This window comes from Emydura macquarii, unplaced genomic scaffold (genome assembly GCF_026122565.2).
Source record: "Emydura macquarii macquarii isolate MOO-44397 ecotype Brisbane River unplaced genomic scaffold, CSIRO-AGI_Emac_v2 contig_2751, whole genome shotgun sequence".
NCBI lineage: Eukaryota > Metazoa > Chordata > Testudines > Chelidae > Emydura > Emydura macquarii.
In genome coordinates this window covers 33,304-50,707 of record NW_027132888.1, presented here as the reverse complement: position 1 = coordinate 50,707, position 17,404 = coordinate 33,304, and the positions used below count along the sequence as shown (strand labels likewise).

The window sequence follows — 17,404 nt, the reverse complement described above, 5'->3', positions numbered from 1 at the left end:
ATGAAACACAAAACACAATCTTTGTTGCAACTGTAGATCCATGGTTTGGTTCTTTAGCTGTTTTGCTGACTCCAGCTTTTCCTGAAGTTCTGAAAGGCAAAAAGAACATTCTTCTACCCCCTTTGAGTGGGTGGCAGATTATTGATTAAAATACCCCTTTCTTTTACAAATCTCCTTTCTGATTGAAGACAAACAGGAATTACCCTCACATTTTCCTGTGTTTTGTTCTATATAGGCAGGCCAGGTTTGTAATGACTTCTTACCTTTTAAGGTTTTGAGGGTGAATCTTCCTTTTTTTTAATTCATGAAATTCACGAGGTGGAGTACCTCAGTTTCCCTTTTTTATACAGCAGGCCAGGTTTGTAATGTTTTCTCTGCCCTGCCAACTTTTCAGATTATCTACAGGTAATAGTTTGTATCATTACCACGAGGCTTTTTAACATGAGGTGTATTTTCAGTTACCATTTCCCCTCCCCCAAAAAATCTATCTGCATTTTACATTGTTACAGAGTTACTCATTAATATTAAATTTATTTCAGGGTTTATTAATAATAACAACAACATTAGCATCGAATCTCTGACAAGTATTACAAGAGGGTGTTTGTAAGTATCTTGTTATACTGTGCCTTTTATTTAGACAATTTGTCTCTGAGGCCAGGGTGTTCATTATCTTTTTGGAATCTTTGCACAGGCTTTCATTTAATTACATCCTTGCAGTTCTGGTGGGGTAAGTTTGTAAGGGACTCTTGTTAGCAGGGACTTGTTTCTCATCTTTCTTTTGTGCCCATTATCTGCATGCAGCCCCTTTGTGCTACCATCTCTGGACAGTTCTCCTCTTTCCCTAGCATATCAGCTATGTAATTTGCATCAAGAGATACCCCTGGTTGTTAGTTTTTTGTTTGTTCTTAAAGCACACAGTGATCTGGAAAAGAAAACAAAACTTATCCTCGCTCCTTTATGAGTCCTTGTAGGATTTTAATTAAGTAGCAAGTTTGGTTTACATTTCTTTTTAAAAAACAAAACAAAACCAATTCATCTTAAACTTACAAAACAGGATTTTACAACCCAGAAATATTAGTTTAGGTCCTTAAAAACCTTACAGATTTACACAATATATTTGCTGTTGAAGAAAACACAGACTTCACTTTGGTTTGGATGGGCATGGAAAAGACCTTTATTAATAAGGTAATTACCTGGGGCAACAGCGTTAGCTGAACTGCACCCCTAATTCGTGTTGTGTGACGGTTTTTATATAGCCTTATTACCAAGTCATTGTTACACAGCAAAATGCATTAAGTGTCACGTATACAAGGAACTTTCCATATTTGGTTACAAAGGAAGGCATGAGCATAGCTTATTGTTAAAATTGAAAAATACAACTTCAGTTAAAAGAAAGAGACAGTCGGGCAGTTTACTTATCTCATTTTGCTTCAGAGAAAACTTTTGCCCACGCCTTGCTGACCATGCTTATCAGTCAGTTCATTCCTAACTGCCTCTTAGCTTTCAGCTACATGCTCAAACTGTCTTTGTGACAAACTTCATGTTTCCACATTGCACACACAATTTTTTTCTCCTTGCACCGATCTAATTCTATTTACACAGATGTACACACATTACATTTCATTTTATACATTTTGAGGCAGTTAAGTTCCAAAGAAACCCTTTTTTTCCATTAGGGATTTTACCTAAATCATCCATATTCAAATTATTTCAGTCAGGATTCACAGACCATTTCTTTGGGGAAAAGGGCCCATTTTTTCCTTCAGAATGGCTGCAAAGAAACCAAGAATTATTTCCCTATAACACTTTCCACAACTTTCAACTGCAATTCTCTTAACTCTTCTCTTTTCCTTTCAATCACTTACTTTTGCCTTCAGTTTAATATATCTTAGAATTATGATGTTATTCTTGGCTGCCATAGCTTTTAATATTTCACTGGCAACATGGTTTTGTGATCTTAACCTCTCCATTCTCTTACTCACAGCGCTGTGTTTTACTGAGCTGATTCAAATGTATTTTATTCATTTCTTAAGGTGGCATAATGTTCTTGTCAAACCTGAGCCACCAAGTACCATCTTTGCAACACAGCTGCCTTAGTCTATGCTTTGTCAAAAAAAAAAAGTTTTACTTTCAAAGTGTGTCCAAAGTTCGTTCCATCAAAATCTCAGAAAAACAGAAGTGCTGGGGGGGGGGGAAGGATGGCGGGAGGGTAGGGAGAGAGAAGGAAAACCTAAGCTAAGAATAATACAGACAGTAACAAGTGGGGCTCCGTGGGCCCGACAATCTGAACCCACATCGCTGCCCCTATCCCGGCTTGAATGACAGTGGCTCTGGTGTCCTGGGGCTGTGCCCAAACCTTTGCGAAACTTGCTTAAAGGGTGTAAGTTATTGTACAAAAGGCAGCGCTTCCTGCTTTTCCTTGGGGATATTTCTAGGCTGTGTTTTCTTAAACATTTTCCCCAGTAAAACACGAACAACAACTAACAATGACACTAAAACGTATATGTACATATATATAATAGCAACTCCTGGAAGAGCAACAAAAAACTCCTGGAAGAGCAATTTCTTTCATATCAATAACACCCAAACCTAAACCCCTGCATCCTTCAGAGCTGTTCTTGTTTGGTTGTTTTCGCGGATAACCAAACAAATGTTCAGATCTTCCTCTATTATGCCAACCTTACTAACGCCGGCGGTGTGCACACCAGTTTTTACAATAATCGTGGGATACTGCAATGCTCCCCACTTTCATAATTCTCCACCAAAATGTTATACTTGTAAACGAAAAGACTGGCAGGATCTGATTCAGGGGGACAAGGCACTATGCCACGTTTATTGTACATGTAAGAATATCAGAAAACAGTCATATTTACACATACATTCACAAAGCTCTGCAAGGTGCTGTGATATAGTGACCAGTGGGCGGGCCTCTGTCAGTCGCGAATCCGATGCTCCAGGTGACAATTGCAGAACGAGACCCAAAGTTTCCATGTTTTTACCCATCTTTGTTACTCGCTGGCTCTCATGTCAGTCTATGGCCTTGCTGTGTCATGCTGTCTCTAGGTTCAGTATAGTTGTTAATTACCAGCTAACTGCAAGCATGACGAGCTTCTTATTTCTGAACTTTCTTTGTTCCCAGGGTGGATCCTTCTGTACTTTAGGGTCATTAATTTGCACTTTAGGGTCCTTGTTAGGTATTCTTCGGTCTTGAAGGGCAGGATGGCAGTCGGTGTCTTTATTCCCCTTTCTGTTGTCAGAGCAGTTTAGGTTGGTGTCTTTTTATGCCCTGCACATACATTCCTCACTCACACAAAGGGAATTTATCAAGATATTTTCAGGTTCATTAGTACAAGATTCAGGAAAGAGCTCACTTCAAGAAACTAACAAGATGGAGTCCATTTATGCCCCACTAAACAGCTCTGTACCATTATCACAACAGGAAAGGAAAAATATCTCTGTATCTCACTTATACAGTGAAACAAGGAATTTATATCTGATTTGTTTGCACAGCTCCTGGGGTGAGTCACACTCTTTCCTGTCCCATCGAGTCTGTCCTACTCTCCTTCCCTGCACACGCTGAGCAGCTGCTGGGGTTCCATTCACCTCCAGACAGGCTGTGAAGGCTGCTCCTCCTCTGTCCTCCCTTTCCCCACCGCAGCCAGACCCAGAGTTTAACCCAGGCTGTGTAGATATTTGTACGAGCTGTCACTGTGTGGTGTGTCCGGCACCTGGTGTTGGTCCTGGGTGAGTGGGATCACTGTGTGGCAGGGCTGCGGGTTGCGGCTGTGAGGAGGGGGGTGCACACGGAAAGGGAGAGCTTATAGAGAAACATCAAACTTGGTTTAGAAATTCTCAGTGATGGAAAGTATGCCATGGCCCTTGGTAAATTGCTCCAATAGAATATATTAATCTCTCTGTTTAAAAAGTGCACAACTTATTTATAGTCAGAATTTATCTAACTTCAACTTCCAAGCACTGGATGGTGTTAGACCTTTTTAGGCTAGTCTGAAAAGCTCATTCTTCAATATTTCTTACTTATGTGGGTATTTTTAGACTGTTATCAACTCACCTCTAAACCATCTCTGTTAGACTCAAAGAGCTCAATCTATTTAGTCTGTCACTGTAAGGCAGGATTTCAAATCTTTAAAGATTCTTCTGGCTCTTTTCTGACCCCTCTTCAGTGTATCAACATCCAACTTTAATTGTGGACACCATAAATGAACACATTATTCTAGAAACAGATGCACACTGCCAAGAAAAGAGGTAAAACAACTTCTCTACCTCAACGTGAGATTCCCCTGTTTATCCTCCCAGGATCACTTTAGCTCTTTTGGCCACAGGCTCATACAGGGAACTCATGTTTAGCTAATTATTCCTTCACGCTCCCAAAATCTTGTTCAGACTCACTGTTCCCATGATAGAGTCTCCCATTGTTTAAGTATGGTCTTCCTTCTTTGTTCATAGACACATACATCTACAGAGATATATTAGAACACATATTGTTTGCTTTGACCAAGGTTTCCAACCAGTCCAGATTGCTCTGAATCAGTGACCCATCCTCTTCACTATTTACCATCTCCCAATTTTTGTGGGATCTGCAAACTTTATAAGTATTCAAGCATGAGAACGGTAGGGAGCTCAGTTCCTGCCGGGTGTCCATGCTTACCCTGTCAGTTAACAAGGCAAAATAAAGGTTTTTCCCCCCAATGGACATGCACGTTGCACCTGTTGACATTGAACATCATCTCTTATCGTTACGCTTCATTATCACCCTCTGAGGACATCTCTTGACCGGACTATTGCCTAAATAATTTGGTGCCATCTACAAATCATAGAATCATAGAAAATTAGGGATGAAAGGGATCTCAAGAGGACATCTAGTCCAGCCCCTTGCTCAAAGCAGTTCCAACCCCAATTAAATCTCCCAGCCAGGGCTTTGTCCAGCCAGGTCTTAAAAATCTCTATGGGTGGAGATTCCACCACCAGCCTAAGTAACCCATTCCAGTGTTTCATCAACCTCCTAGTGAAAAACTTTTCCTAATATCCAGCCTAGACTTCCCCCTTTGCAACTTGAAACCATTGCTCCTTTTTCTGTCATCTACTACCATTGAGAACAGCCTAGCTCCATCCTTCCAGGAGCCCCCCTTTAGGCAAGTTGAAGGCTACTATCAAATCCCCTCTCGTTCTTTTCTTCGGCAAAATGAACAAGCCGAGTTCTCTCAGCCTCTCTTCATAAGTCATGTGCTCCAAACCCCTAATCCTTTTTGTTGCCCTCTGCTGGACTCTCTCCAATTTGTTCACTTCCTTCCTCTAATGGAGGGCCAAAAACTGGAAACAATACTCCAAAGGTGACCACACCAGTGCCGAATAGATGGGAATAGTGTTGCCACCTCACTGCTCACCCCCTTTCTAGATTGTTAGTAACTATAAAATATTTACCATGATATTTGTTACCAAGTGCCTAACCCCCCTCGCTGTGTTTCTCTCCCTCCACAGGCACCCTGATAATTTCTGAGCCAGATCGGTGCCTCGACCCTCTCATGGAGGCTTTGAACATAACCTCCTCCGACCCATCAACATTCATCCTAAATGGCATCCCGGGGCTGGAAGCTGCCCACATCTGGATTTCCATCCCTTTCTCTACGTGCTACATCATCTGCCTCTTGGCAAACGTCACGGTTCTGTTTGTTGTTGGCAAAGAGCAGACCCTGCACAAACCCATGTTCCTGCTGCTCTGCATGCTGGCGCTCACAGACATTGGCCAGTCTACCTGTATCGTGCCAAAGACACTGAGCATATTTTGGTTCCATTCCAAAGGCATCACTGTGGACGGCTGCCTCACCCAGATTTTCTTCCTTTATGTGCTTGGTGTTACACAATCAGCCCTCCTCATAACAATGGCCTTCGATCGCTATGTTGCTATATGTAATCCTCTTAGATATGCCACCATCCTCACCAACGCACGAATCGCTAAGCTAGGGCTAGTGTGTTTGATGGGAGCTGTGCTCTTGATTCTGCCCATGACCTTGCTACTGAAGAGGCTGCCTTTCTGCGCCAAACGCATTATCCCCCACACGTACTGCGAGCACATCGCTGTCGTGAAGATCTCGTGTGGAAACACCACAGTCAACCAGATGTACAGCCTGGTGGTATTGTTAGTGGTCATCGGGTCAGACCTGATACTCATTGGTGTGTCATACGGGCTGATCATCAGGGCCGTCCTCAGGATCTCCTCCAAAAATGCCCACCGGAAAGCCCTCAACACCTGCACACCACACATCTGTGTGCTGCTGCTGTCTTGTACTCCCTATCTCTTCTCTACCCTGACACACAGATTCGGTCAGGGCATCGCTGCCCACGTTCATGTCCTCTTGGCCAACCTCTATCTCCTTGTGCCCCCCATGCTCAACCCTATCATTTATGGGGTCAAAACCAAAGAGCTTCGTGACAAAGTGGGAAAATACACCTGCAGAATGTGATTACCTGGGGCCACTGACTTTAAACCTGTGTGATAGGAGGAGCAAAGGATGTCTCCACATTAATCAAGGGTGCTCTGTCTCTATTTCGCTGAGCTCAGGTGTGTGGCAGTTCACAGTCTGAGAAATTCCTCATACCCGATATCTTATCACCCCATCACCAAGCACTGCTCTCTCTGACTATCACCTGTTATCTTTCAGCGTCGTCACCCATCATCGCGCACCATCACACACCCTGCCACTCGGCCTTTCCATGACTTCCTGACCACCAGCACTGATGGGTCTCATATACTCTCAGAATCATTTTCCATCACTATGGTTCCTGACTCTCACCATTCCTCACCCTTCTCCATCTTTCACTCTTTTGCCCCTCTCTGCCACCACGAGGTCGCCAACTCTGCCACCCACCAGGCCCCAACAATCCCTTCCAGTCCTGAGTCTCCCCAAATCGGTCATCAGAGAGGATGTGGACAAATTGGAGAGAGTCCAGCGGAGGGCAACAAAAATGATGAGATGGCTGGAGCACATGAATTATGAGGAGAGGCTGAGAGAACTCGGCTTGTTCATTTTGCCGAAGAAAAGAACGAGAGGGGATTTGATAGCAGCCTTCAACTGCCTGAAGGGGGCTCCTGGAAGGATGGAGCTAGGCTGTTCTCAATGGTAGCAGATGTCAGAACTTGGAGGAATGGTCTCAAGTTGCAGTGGGGCAGCTCTGGGGTAGTGAGAATCCAGCTGGGTGGCTGGTCCTGTGTTTTGGGCACTGCTCTCTTTTTCAGGAGAGCTGGGTTCGATTCCCTTGCGCTGTATGACTTTGGGCAAGCTGCAGAGTGTCTCTGAGCCTATGCACAAGCAGATAATAGCCCTGCCCTGCCTCATAGAGGTGGCAGGAAGATGAATACGTTCAAGGTGCTCAGATGCTCTGAGGAGGGGACCGGGGAGACTCTAAGATCACGTTTGTCAGGCATCCAAATGGCAACACCCATGACATTTGGCTGTCTGTTGTTCCAATATGAGGGCCTACAGGTGCCACTACTGATGCAATATTCTGAAATATTTGCAGACTATAAACCCCCTAGAGACACTGAGGGACTGATTCTGATAACACTCAGTCTGATGCCGATAACTACGATAGTTTTCATTCCATGATTCTGTAAAGGCAGCTGGACAATAGCATCACACCCCACCCATGTCAGCTTCAACAGCAGCAGCTTCAATGCTTCCACCTTCATCTTGATTGGAGTCCCAGGTCTCAAAGCAGCCCACATCTGGCTGGCGTTCCTTCTGTGCTCATTGTACCTGTTGTCTGTGCTCAGGAATTGTAACATTGGTTGTATCATTAAAGCTGAGGAAAGCCAGCAGGCCAAGTCTGAACGGGTTAGTGGGGTTGCCAGTGGGCACAAGGGGTTGGAGCACCATCCCAGTTTGGCCTGGCTGCTCCTCCATGAGGCCAACTGAGAAGGGCTCCACTGTTACGACACCCAGCTCTGGGTGACCAGAGGTGTGTGGTCCGCTAACACAAGTTAGAGAGTCTCATGGTTTGAGCTAGAGCTTGGTTGGAAAACTGAGGATTTTACCCCACCCAAAATTTTGAGCCATGGTAAAATGCTTCCTTTTCATCCATTTTTGGGGGTGGCTTTTCATAGAAAACTGATTATTTCTCTCTGTAATTTCAGTTGCCATGGCCCTCCCCAGCCGCAGCTGCCTCGATCCCCAAGAGAAATTGGAGGATTTTTTTCCCTCTCCTCATAAATGAAAGTTGCACTGACTGAGTCTATGGTTGCATTTGGGTTTGGAAAGATCTAAACCTCCCGCCCAGTCTATACCTCACCAGCTACTATATCCAGCCTTCAGATCTCCATGCAGCTTCCTTCATCCCTACAACGGCCCCTTCAGCAGATCCCGTGGGCAGTGGCTACTGTGACAGACCCCGGTAGCACATCTCCAATGAACCTGTGCACCCAGGGAGCTGGAGAAGGTCCTAGAGCAGTTGTGGAGGCACAGAGATTATGACTGGGAGGGCCTGGCTATCAGGGGAGCAGAGAGATCTGTGTGTAACTTTGGGGATCCATGGATGCTGGGTCTCACCCTTTATTCCTCAGGAAGAAGGGAAGGGACGTCCCTTATTGTAACAATCTGAGGGAAAATTACGGATAGGAGCTGTATGGAAACTTCCTTAATCAGCCTGCACCCTGGGTTTGCAATGTGGGAAAGGGGGCTGCTGGGGAGAAATGTGACCCTACAAAGCTATAATATATTTTATTAGTCTGATTTACTGTAGTGCAGTGAGATTACTTCTGTAACAACAACATTGGTATCAGTCGGCCACCCTCAAGGGAGACTTTGGACTTCTCTGAGCCGTATGCACAGTGCTGACAGCTTGGATTGCAAGAATAGAGCCTGCGGCAAGACTTGTGCTGCTGTCCAGTTTGGTGGCATCACCGAGCATCCCCTGTGATTGGGCTTCCTGCAGTTTGCCACTGGCCGTGACGGGTTAAAGCTGGCACACACTGAACCAATCAGCTGAGGGTCCCAGGTGGTCAAGTGGCCTACAAGGAAATTGGGAAACTTGCTTCATGAGGACAGTTGTAGCCTGTCTGAGCAGACACTGCCTGCTGCCCGTGCAAGCTCTCTGCTGACTCCTTCTCCTTTACAGTGCAGATCTCTGTGGGGAGCTGCTCCCCTTCACGCAGGCATTGGGTACGTTGGCAGGTTTCTCTGTCTTTAAATCATTCAAACACCAAGGGAAGGGTAAAGGCTGCCAGCTGTGGAGATGGGCAGATGTTCTGTGCAGCAGCAGCTGACTCTGCTGGGCTGTGGGTGTGAATCAGTGACAGGGGCTGGAGAGCAGGCAGCACTAGGCAGCTGAGGGACCCTCCACTCCATGTGCCCATGGTCCATGGGGGATCATTCCAGGGACACAGAAACCCCAGATTCAAAGGGAGCTCGGAGTGTGAAAACCCCAATGCCCCGAGTCAGGATTTCTCAATAGGTCCCATTTCCAGAGTTGCAGTGTGCTCTGCGATGTAGAATAGCCCATGCAATATCAGTGAGTAGTTTGCAAATCACTTAAGGTTTATTTGCTCCTCAAAGTTGAATGAGCGAATCCATGTTCAAAGCTTTTATTCTCCGGCTTGACTGTGAACGCAGGAATTCAGAGCTGTGTTGCTTTGCAGTAAAAGGTCAGATAAAGCAATTGGAATATTTCTATTTCCTGACTGGATGAGGGCTCCAGCATTTCTGCCCTGTAGAACCCTCTGAAAGTTACAGGACATCCTGCATCTCTGCCTCATCTGTGGTCTCTGAGTGCCAGATGTCAGCCTCGTCCCTTTCCCTCTCCTGGGGTGGAATCCCACCATTCTCGCACCCTGAGGCTGGGTCCTGGGCTGAAGCACAGAGTGAGTCAATTTGGTCTGCCCAGCAACAGCAGGTTCCATCTCTCTGGTTCTTCCATTTGGGAGTCTGTGACCTGTGGTGGGCAGTGACCAGCCAGCCTTCCTGAACCAAAGTATTGTTTAATCTGAATGTAGGAAGAAAGCATCACATGAGAGAATAAAAACATTTTAAAATGACAGTCTGCATATAGAATCATAGAATCATACGGCTGAAAGGAGCCTCGAGAGGTCATCTAGTCCAGTCCCCTGCACTCATGGCAGGACTAAGTAACATCTAAACCATCCCTGACAGGTGTTTGTTTAACCTGCTCTAAAAATCTCCAATGATGGAGGTTTCACAACCTCCCTAGGCAATGTTTTCCAGTGATTAACCACCCTGACAATTATGAAGTGTTTCCTAATGTCCAACCTAAACTTCCCTTGTTGCAGTTTAAGCCCATTTCTTCTTGTCCTGTCCTCAGAGGTTAAGAAGAACAATTTTTCTCCCTCCTCCTTGTAACAAACTTTTATGTACCTGAAAGCTGTTAGCATGTCCTCTCTCAAGTCTTCTCCTCTCCAGGTTAAACAAACCCAGTTCTTTCAGTCTTGCCTCATAGGTCATGTTTTCTAGACCTTTCATCATTTTTGTTGCTCTTCTTTGGACTTTCTCCAATTTTAGCTTCTGATACTGCCTCATTTTCATTGGCATTCACTAAGTTAGACATTCAATTGCCACCCACCTTCTTGGTGAAAAAGGAAACAAAGAAGTCATTTAGCACCTTTGTCATATCCGCCTTTTCCGTTATTCCCCCCCCCCCCAATCAAGTAATGAGCCTACCCTGTCCTTGGTCTTCCTCTTGCTTCTAATTTATTTGTAGAATGGTTTTTTGTTACCCTTTATATCTATAGCTAGTTTAATTTTGTTTTGTGCCTTGGCCTTTCTAATTTTCTCCCTGCATATTTGTGTTATTTGTTTATATTCATCCTTTGTAATTTGACCTACATTCCACTTTTTGTAGGCCTTTTTTTAAATTTTTATATCACTTAAGATCTCTTGGTTAAACAAGGGTGGTCTTTTGCAATTCTTCCTATCTTTCTGATGCAATGGGCTAGGTTGCTCTTGTGCCCTTAGTAATGTCTCTTTGAAAAACTGCCAGCTGTCTTCAATTGTTTTTTCTCTGAAACTTGCTTCCCATGGGATCTCACCTACCAACTCCCTGAGTTTGCTAAAGTCTGCTTCCTTGAAATCCATTGTCTCTATTTTGCTGTTCTCCCTCCTCCCATTCTGTAGAATCATGAACTCTATCATTTTGTGATCGCTTTCGCCCAAGCTGCCCGCCACATTCGAATTATTAACCAGTTCCTCCCCGTTTGTCAAAATCAAATCCAGGATAGCCTCTTTCCTAGTAGCTTTATCGACCTTGTGAAATAAAAAAAATGTCTCCAATGCTGTTGGATAGTTTGGCCTCTTCAGATATCAGAATCAACATCATCTATGGCTTCTTTATAATAGTCTCTTCAGTGGGGTTGGACTTGCTGCTTATTCACTTATCTTATGTGATAATCCTCAAAACAGTGCTGAGCATCGCGTTCTATGCGGAGCACCTCAAGGTCCTGAATACCTGTGTCTCCCACATCTGTATTGTCCTGCTCTTCTACATACCATGGATTGGCTTGTCCGTGATATACAGATAAGTGAAGATCTCTTCTCCCTTGGTTCAGAATCTCTTGGGAAACGTCCCTTTGCTGATCCCACGGCTGATGAACCCTATCATGTACAGTGTGAAAACCAAACCCATTCGTGCCAGGATAATGAGGGTGTTCGTAAAGTGAAGGGTCCTTTCGCCACTCAGCTCCATCGCTGGTGACACGGGAGATGAGCTACTGATCTCCCTCACCAGCTACTAAGGGAGGACAGCGCACTGGTGGAACGGAACGGAGGCAGGCGGCAGCATTTACAAAGTGACTGTGTTTGTGTACAGCCAGGGAATGGGTGGGATGTTATCGCATAAATAGCTGTATCGGTGTCAGCTGAGACCTCAGAATAGCTGTGGATATAGTCAGTACAGAGAAAGAATGTGGATGTTTTGTACCATTGTCCATGGCCTTACTCTGTCCCATGTATGGTTAAATATCTAGGGGCCATGAGAAAAGCCGCAGAGCTGTTTTGCAATTGCAGTCCTGGCCCTTCCTGAACACTCTGGCTGCTGCGTAATCCATGAAAGTGGCACCAGCTGTGGAGGAGAGCGGGATCAGTCAACCCCTTAAAGTTTCCGGGACTTTGGGACATGTCAGAGGCCTAGCAGAGGGTTCTACTAGAATAGAGGAAGAAGGTCCCAGCTGGGGAAGAGTTCATGCTTTGGGAAATCCCAGCCTACGGCTTCTTAAGGGCCTGAGACCGGGGCCTTGTAGTGCAGGGCAGGGCCTGGATCCTCTCACTCTCTGCCACCCGCAGGAGCCGTGGGAGCAGGGCCGGCTGCCTCTTCTCTCAGAACATGGCCACAGCAGCAGAGGAAGAACGGCTGCCCTCGCTCAGCCTGGGGGGAAGGGACTGAGCTACCAGAGGAGGCCAGCTGGCGAGGAGCCAGGAAAGCTGCAATGAGCCTGAACCAATGCAGACACCAGCAAGGAGGGTGGGGGAGGGGATCCTGGGCAATGGAGGAGGGTGGGTCACAAGCTAAGAGAGAACAAAGTTTACAATACAGTTGGATCTTGTTTTCAGTCTTCCAGGCTGAGAGTAAGTCACTACAAGGACCTTAGAGGGAGGGGCAGGGTGCCTGCAGGGAAGCTAAGTCTGCAAGGGTACATGCTTGGGAGGTACCCATCCGCAGGGGCTTCGTTATGTGTGCTCTGCACTTTGAAGCTGTAACAAATAAGCACAGGTCAGCTCAGGCCCCAGGCTCCTCTAAACTCCACTGAGGCTGGTGGGGAAGAGGCCAGAGAATCAAATCATTTAACTGGCTCCTTGCTATCCCTGCTCCCCCCAGTGCAGGAGCAGCTCTCGGGCAGCAGCAAATCCAGCCAGTCCAGCTGGGAAGCTGGTCCTGTGGTCTGGGCTCTGCTCTGCAGGTCAAGGTCCAAGGTCACAGAGGGAGTCTGTGCCAAAGCTCGGAATTAAATGTGAGTTGCCTAAATCCTGGTGCCCTGCCTTACCCACAAGACCCTCCTTCCTTTCCCCAGCCACAGGATGGGAGGAGAAGGTCACAACCTGGAAGTAAAAGAGATCAAAACTCGTCTCCTTTTTGTGCTCCTGTTCCACACAGCTCTGCATGTTCCTCTCAGATGTAAAAATGTCCAGTCCTTTTGTTGAATCTTCCCCATCTCTTAAGCCACAGCAGCTGGCGGCCAGGATCTCCTCACATTCATTATGCATGCTTCAAATAAAATACAAAATGATCAAACTCACGTGATTGTCCTGGTTTCTGGGTTTAGAGGAGAATTTGTTATTATTTTTCAGTCTTCACCAAGGCCAGGAGTCTGCCTGGAGATGTGAAGCACAAAGGGCCAGACATGATCACTGGGCACTTACAGGCTAAAATAGGCACCGGGATCTGGTATCTGGTGCATTTAGCAGCATGAAAGCTATGCCCCAGCCAGAAGGGCTTGGTGTGGGATGGGACCCAGCAGTTGGGTATACAGGGATCCTTCATCCAGGGCTTAATAATAAAACCTAGTTTTTATATAGCATGTCTCATCAAGAGATTGATAAATTGAACAGTAATAAGTCACCAGAACCATAGAATATTAGACTTGGAAGGGACCTTAGGAGGTCATCTAGTCCAACCCCCGCTCAAAGCAGGGCCAACCCCAGCTAAATCATCCCAGCGAGGGTTTTGTCAAGCTGCAGCTTAAAAACCTCTAAAGATGGAGTTTCCACCAGCTCCCTAGGTAACCCATTCCAGTGCTTCACCACCCTCCTAGTGAAAAACTTTTTCCTAATGTCCAACCTAGACCTCCCCCACTGAAACCTGAGACCGTTGCTCCTTGTTCTGTCATCTGCCACCACTGAGAACAGCCTAGCCCCATCCTCCCTGGAACTCCCTTTCAGGTAGTTAAAGGCTGCTATCAAATCCCCCCTCATTCTTCTCTTATGCAGGCTAAATAAGCCTAGTTCCTCCAGCCTCTCCTCATACGTCTTGTGCTCCAGCCCCCTAATCATTTTTGTTGCCCTCCGCTGGACTCTCTCCAACTTCTTCACATCCTTTTTGTAGTGGGGGGCCCAAAGCTAGACACAATACTCCAAATGTGGCCTCACCAATGCGGAATGGAGGGGAAAAATCACTTCCAGTGATCTGCTGGCAATGCTCCTACTAATGCATCCCAATATGCTATTAGCCTTCTTCGCAACCAGGGCACATATCCAGCTTCTTATCCACTGTCACCCACAGGTCCTTTTCTGCAGAACTGCTGCCTAGCTCGTCGGTCCCTAGTCTGTAACTGTGCATGGGATTCTTCCATCCTAAGTGCAGAACTCTGCACTTGTCCTTGTTGAACCTCATCAGATTTTTTGGCCCAATCCTCCAATTTGTCTAGGTCACTCTGTATCCTATCCCTACCTTCCAGGGTATCTACCACTCCCCCCAGCTTAGTGTCATCCACAAACTTGCTGAGGGTGCAATCTATCCCATCCTCCAAATCATTAATGAAGATGTTGAACAAAATCTGCCCCAGGACCGACCCCTGGGGCACTCTGCTTGTGACCGGCTGCCAGCTAGACATGGAGCCATTGATCACTGCTCGTTGAGCCCTATGATCTAGCCAGTTCTCTATCTATTTCATAGTCCATTCATCCAACCCATACTTCTTTAACTTGCTGATAAGAATACTGTGAAAGACCGTATCAAAAGCTTTGCTAAAGTCAAGGTATATCACGTCCAACAGTTTCCCCACATCCACAGAGCCAGTCACCTCTTCATAGAAAGTAATCAGGTTGATCAGGCATGACTTTCTCTTGGTGAATCCATGTTGACTGTTCCTGATCACCTTCCTCTCTTCTAAGTGCCTTAAAATGGATTTCTTGAGGACCTGCTCCATGATTTTTCCAGGGATTGAGGTGAGGCTGACTGGTCTCTAGTTCCCTGGATCCTCTTTCCACCCTTTCTTAAAGATGGGCACTATATTTGCTTTTTTTCAGTCATCAGGGACCTCCCCCAGTTCCCACGAGCTTTCAAAGATAATAGCCAATGGCTCTAAAATCACATCAGCCAACTCCCTCAGCACCTTTGGATGCAATGCATCTGGCCCCATGGATTTGTGTACGTCTAATCTTTCTAAATAGTCTTGGATCTATTCCTTCAGCACTGTGGGATGTTCACCTCCTTCCCATTCTGTGCTGCCCAGTGCAGCAGTCTGGGACCTGACCTTGTCTGTGAAGACAGAGGCAAAGAAAACATTGAGTACCTCATCTTTCTCCACATTCTCTATCACTAGGTTGCCTCCCCCATTCTGTAAGGGGCCCACACTTTCCCTAATCTTCCTCTTGTTGGTAATATACCTGTAGAAACACTTCTTGTTTCCTTTCATGTCCCTTGCTAGCTGTAACTCCAGTTGCGCTTTGGCCTTCCTGAATTCATTCCTGCATGTTCGAGCCATATTTTTATAATCATCCCTAGTCATCTGACCAAGCTTCCACTTCTTGTAATCTTCTTTTTTGTGTTTAAGCTCACCAAAGACTTCTTTGTTAAACCACGCTGAGCCCCTATCATATTTGGTATTCTTTCTGCATATCGGGATGGTTTGTTCCTGTGCCCTTACTAGGGTTTCTCTAAAATACAGTCAGCTCACTTGTGTTCCTTTCCCCCTCATATTAGTCTCTCAGGGGATCCTGCCCATCAGCTTGCTGAGGGACTCAACATCTGCTTTTCTGAAATCCATGGTCCGTATTCTGCTGTTCTCCTTTCTTTCTTTCATTGGGATCCTGAACTCTTCAATCTCAAGGTCACTGCTGTCTAGGTTGCCACCCACTTCTACTTCCCCTACCAAATCTTCCCTCTTTGTGAGCAGTAGGTCAAGAGGAGCATGGCCCCTAGTTGGTTGCTCCAGCACTTGCACCAGGAAGTTGTCTGCAACACTCTCCAAAAACTTCCTGCATTGTCTGTGCTCTGTTCTATTGCTCTTCCAGCAGATGTCAGGGTGGTTGAAATCCCCCATGAGAATGAGGTCCTGTGAAATAGAAACATTCCCAAGTTGACTGAAGAAAGTCTCATTTACCTTGTCTTCCTGGTCTGGTGGTTTATATCAGACACCTACCACGACATCCCCCTTATTGTTTTTCGGGCAAAGCTTAACCCAGAAACTCTCAGTTGGCTTACTTCCATTTTCATACTGGAGCTCAGAGCAATCATAGTGCTCTCTTACATACCGTGTAACTTCTCCACGCTTTCGCCCCTGCCTGTCCTTTCTGAACAGTTTATACCTATCCATGACAGTGCTCCAGTTGTGTGAGTTACCCAGCCAAGTGTCAGTTTTTCCAATCATCTCATAGTTATTGAGTGTGCCAGGACTTCCAATTCCTCCTGCTTGTTTCCAAGGCTTCTTGCGTTTGTGTACAGGCACTTGAGATAACTTACCAAGTGTCGAGATAGGTTCTCCATCACTGACAAATTTTAAATCTAGACCTGATGTTTTTCGAAAAGTTCAGCACTACACCTTATTTTGGTGAAATTCTCTGGCTGGTGCCATACAGGCTGTCAGACTAGAGGGTCGGAAACTTGCCTTCTGGCCTTGGGTCTGTGAATATCTGAATGTTCATAGTAGCATAAACAGCACTTCCCTACTGCACAAGCTGTTGTATTTTAAATAGGTTAAAGGTTGTGAGGAGCTCGCATGCTACGGTAATTGGGGTCATAGCTCAGTGCCTTTGATAGATGTCAGCTCTGTGTGCCCTCTAAGGCTGATTTGGGCCATTAGCTGGAGAACCTGACGTCTTTCCAACACCCCTTGGTGATGAGGACAGTCATTAGCACAATGTCCTTTTACGAGGGGTTCTGGGCTCCTCCCACAGCTCTGCATTCACAGGGGGAATCGGGACATGCTGTAAGAGAGCGAAGGATCTGGAGTGTGTTGCTGGGCAGCCCCTGAGTCTGACCCTGATCCCCCATCTGCTCCAGGAACAATGAGAGCTGCTCTAGCAATGGAGACAGACCTGAGAGACCCTGGATCTGAATTTCCAACATCACAAAGTTTGGTGGTAACTGCATCTGGGATAGAGGTCAGGGGGAGACATCCTCAACCTGCATCCTGGGTTTGTGATGCAGGAAGGGTGGCTGTCGGGATAAAAATGACCCTACATAAACATTATTAGTATATTTTACTGCACTGCATTGAGATTACAGCTGTAACAACATCATCGGTACCAGTCGGCCACCCTCGAGGGAGCCCTGTGACTGCTCTGAGTCGTACGCACAGCACTGACAGCTGGGATTGCAGGAATAGAGCCTGCGGCAGGGGTTCTGCTGCTGTCCATTTTAGTGGCATCAAAGAGCATCCCCTGGGATTGAACTTCCTCCACTTTGCCATTGGCCGTGATGGGGTTAAAGCTGGCACACACTGAACCAA

General features: G+C 46.0%; 1 protein-coding gene across 1 annotated transcript; it reads left to right on the top strand.

Moving 5' to 3' along the window:
- Positions 1-5,496: 5,496 nt before the first annotated feature.
- Positions 5,497-6,733, top strand: LOC137165111 (olfactory receptor 52P1-like; the record flags this gene model as incomplete). The annotated part of the gene is made up of 2 exons (XM_067566203.1): positions 5,497-6,339; positions 6,678-6,733. Coding segments are annotated over 2 exons (899 nt in total), but the record flags the coding sequence as incomplete, so codon positions are not given.
- Between the last annotated feature and the right edge of the window lie 10,671 nt (positions 6,734-17,404).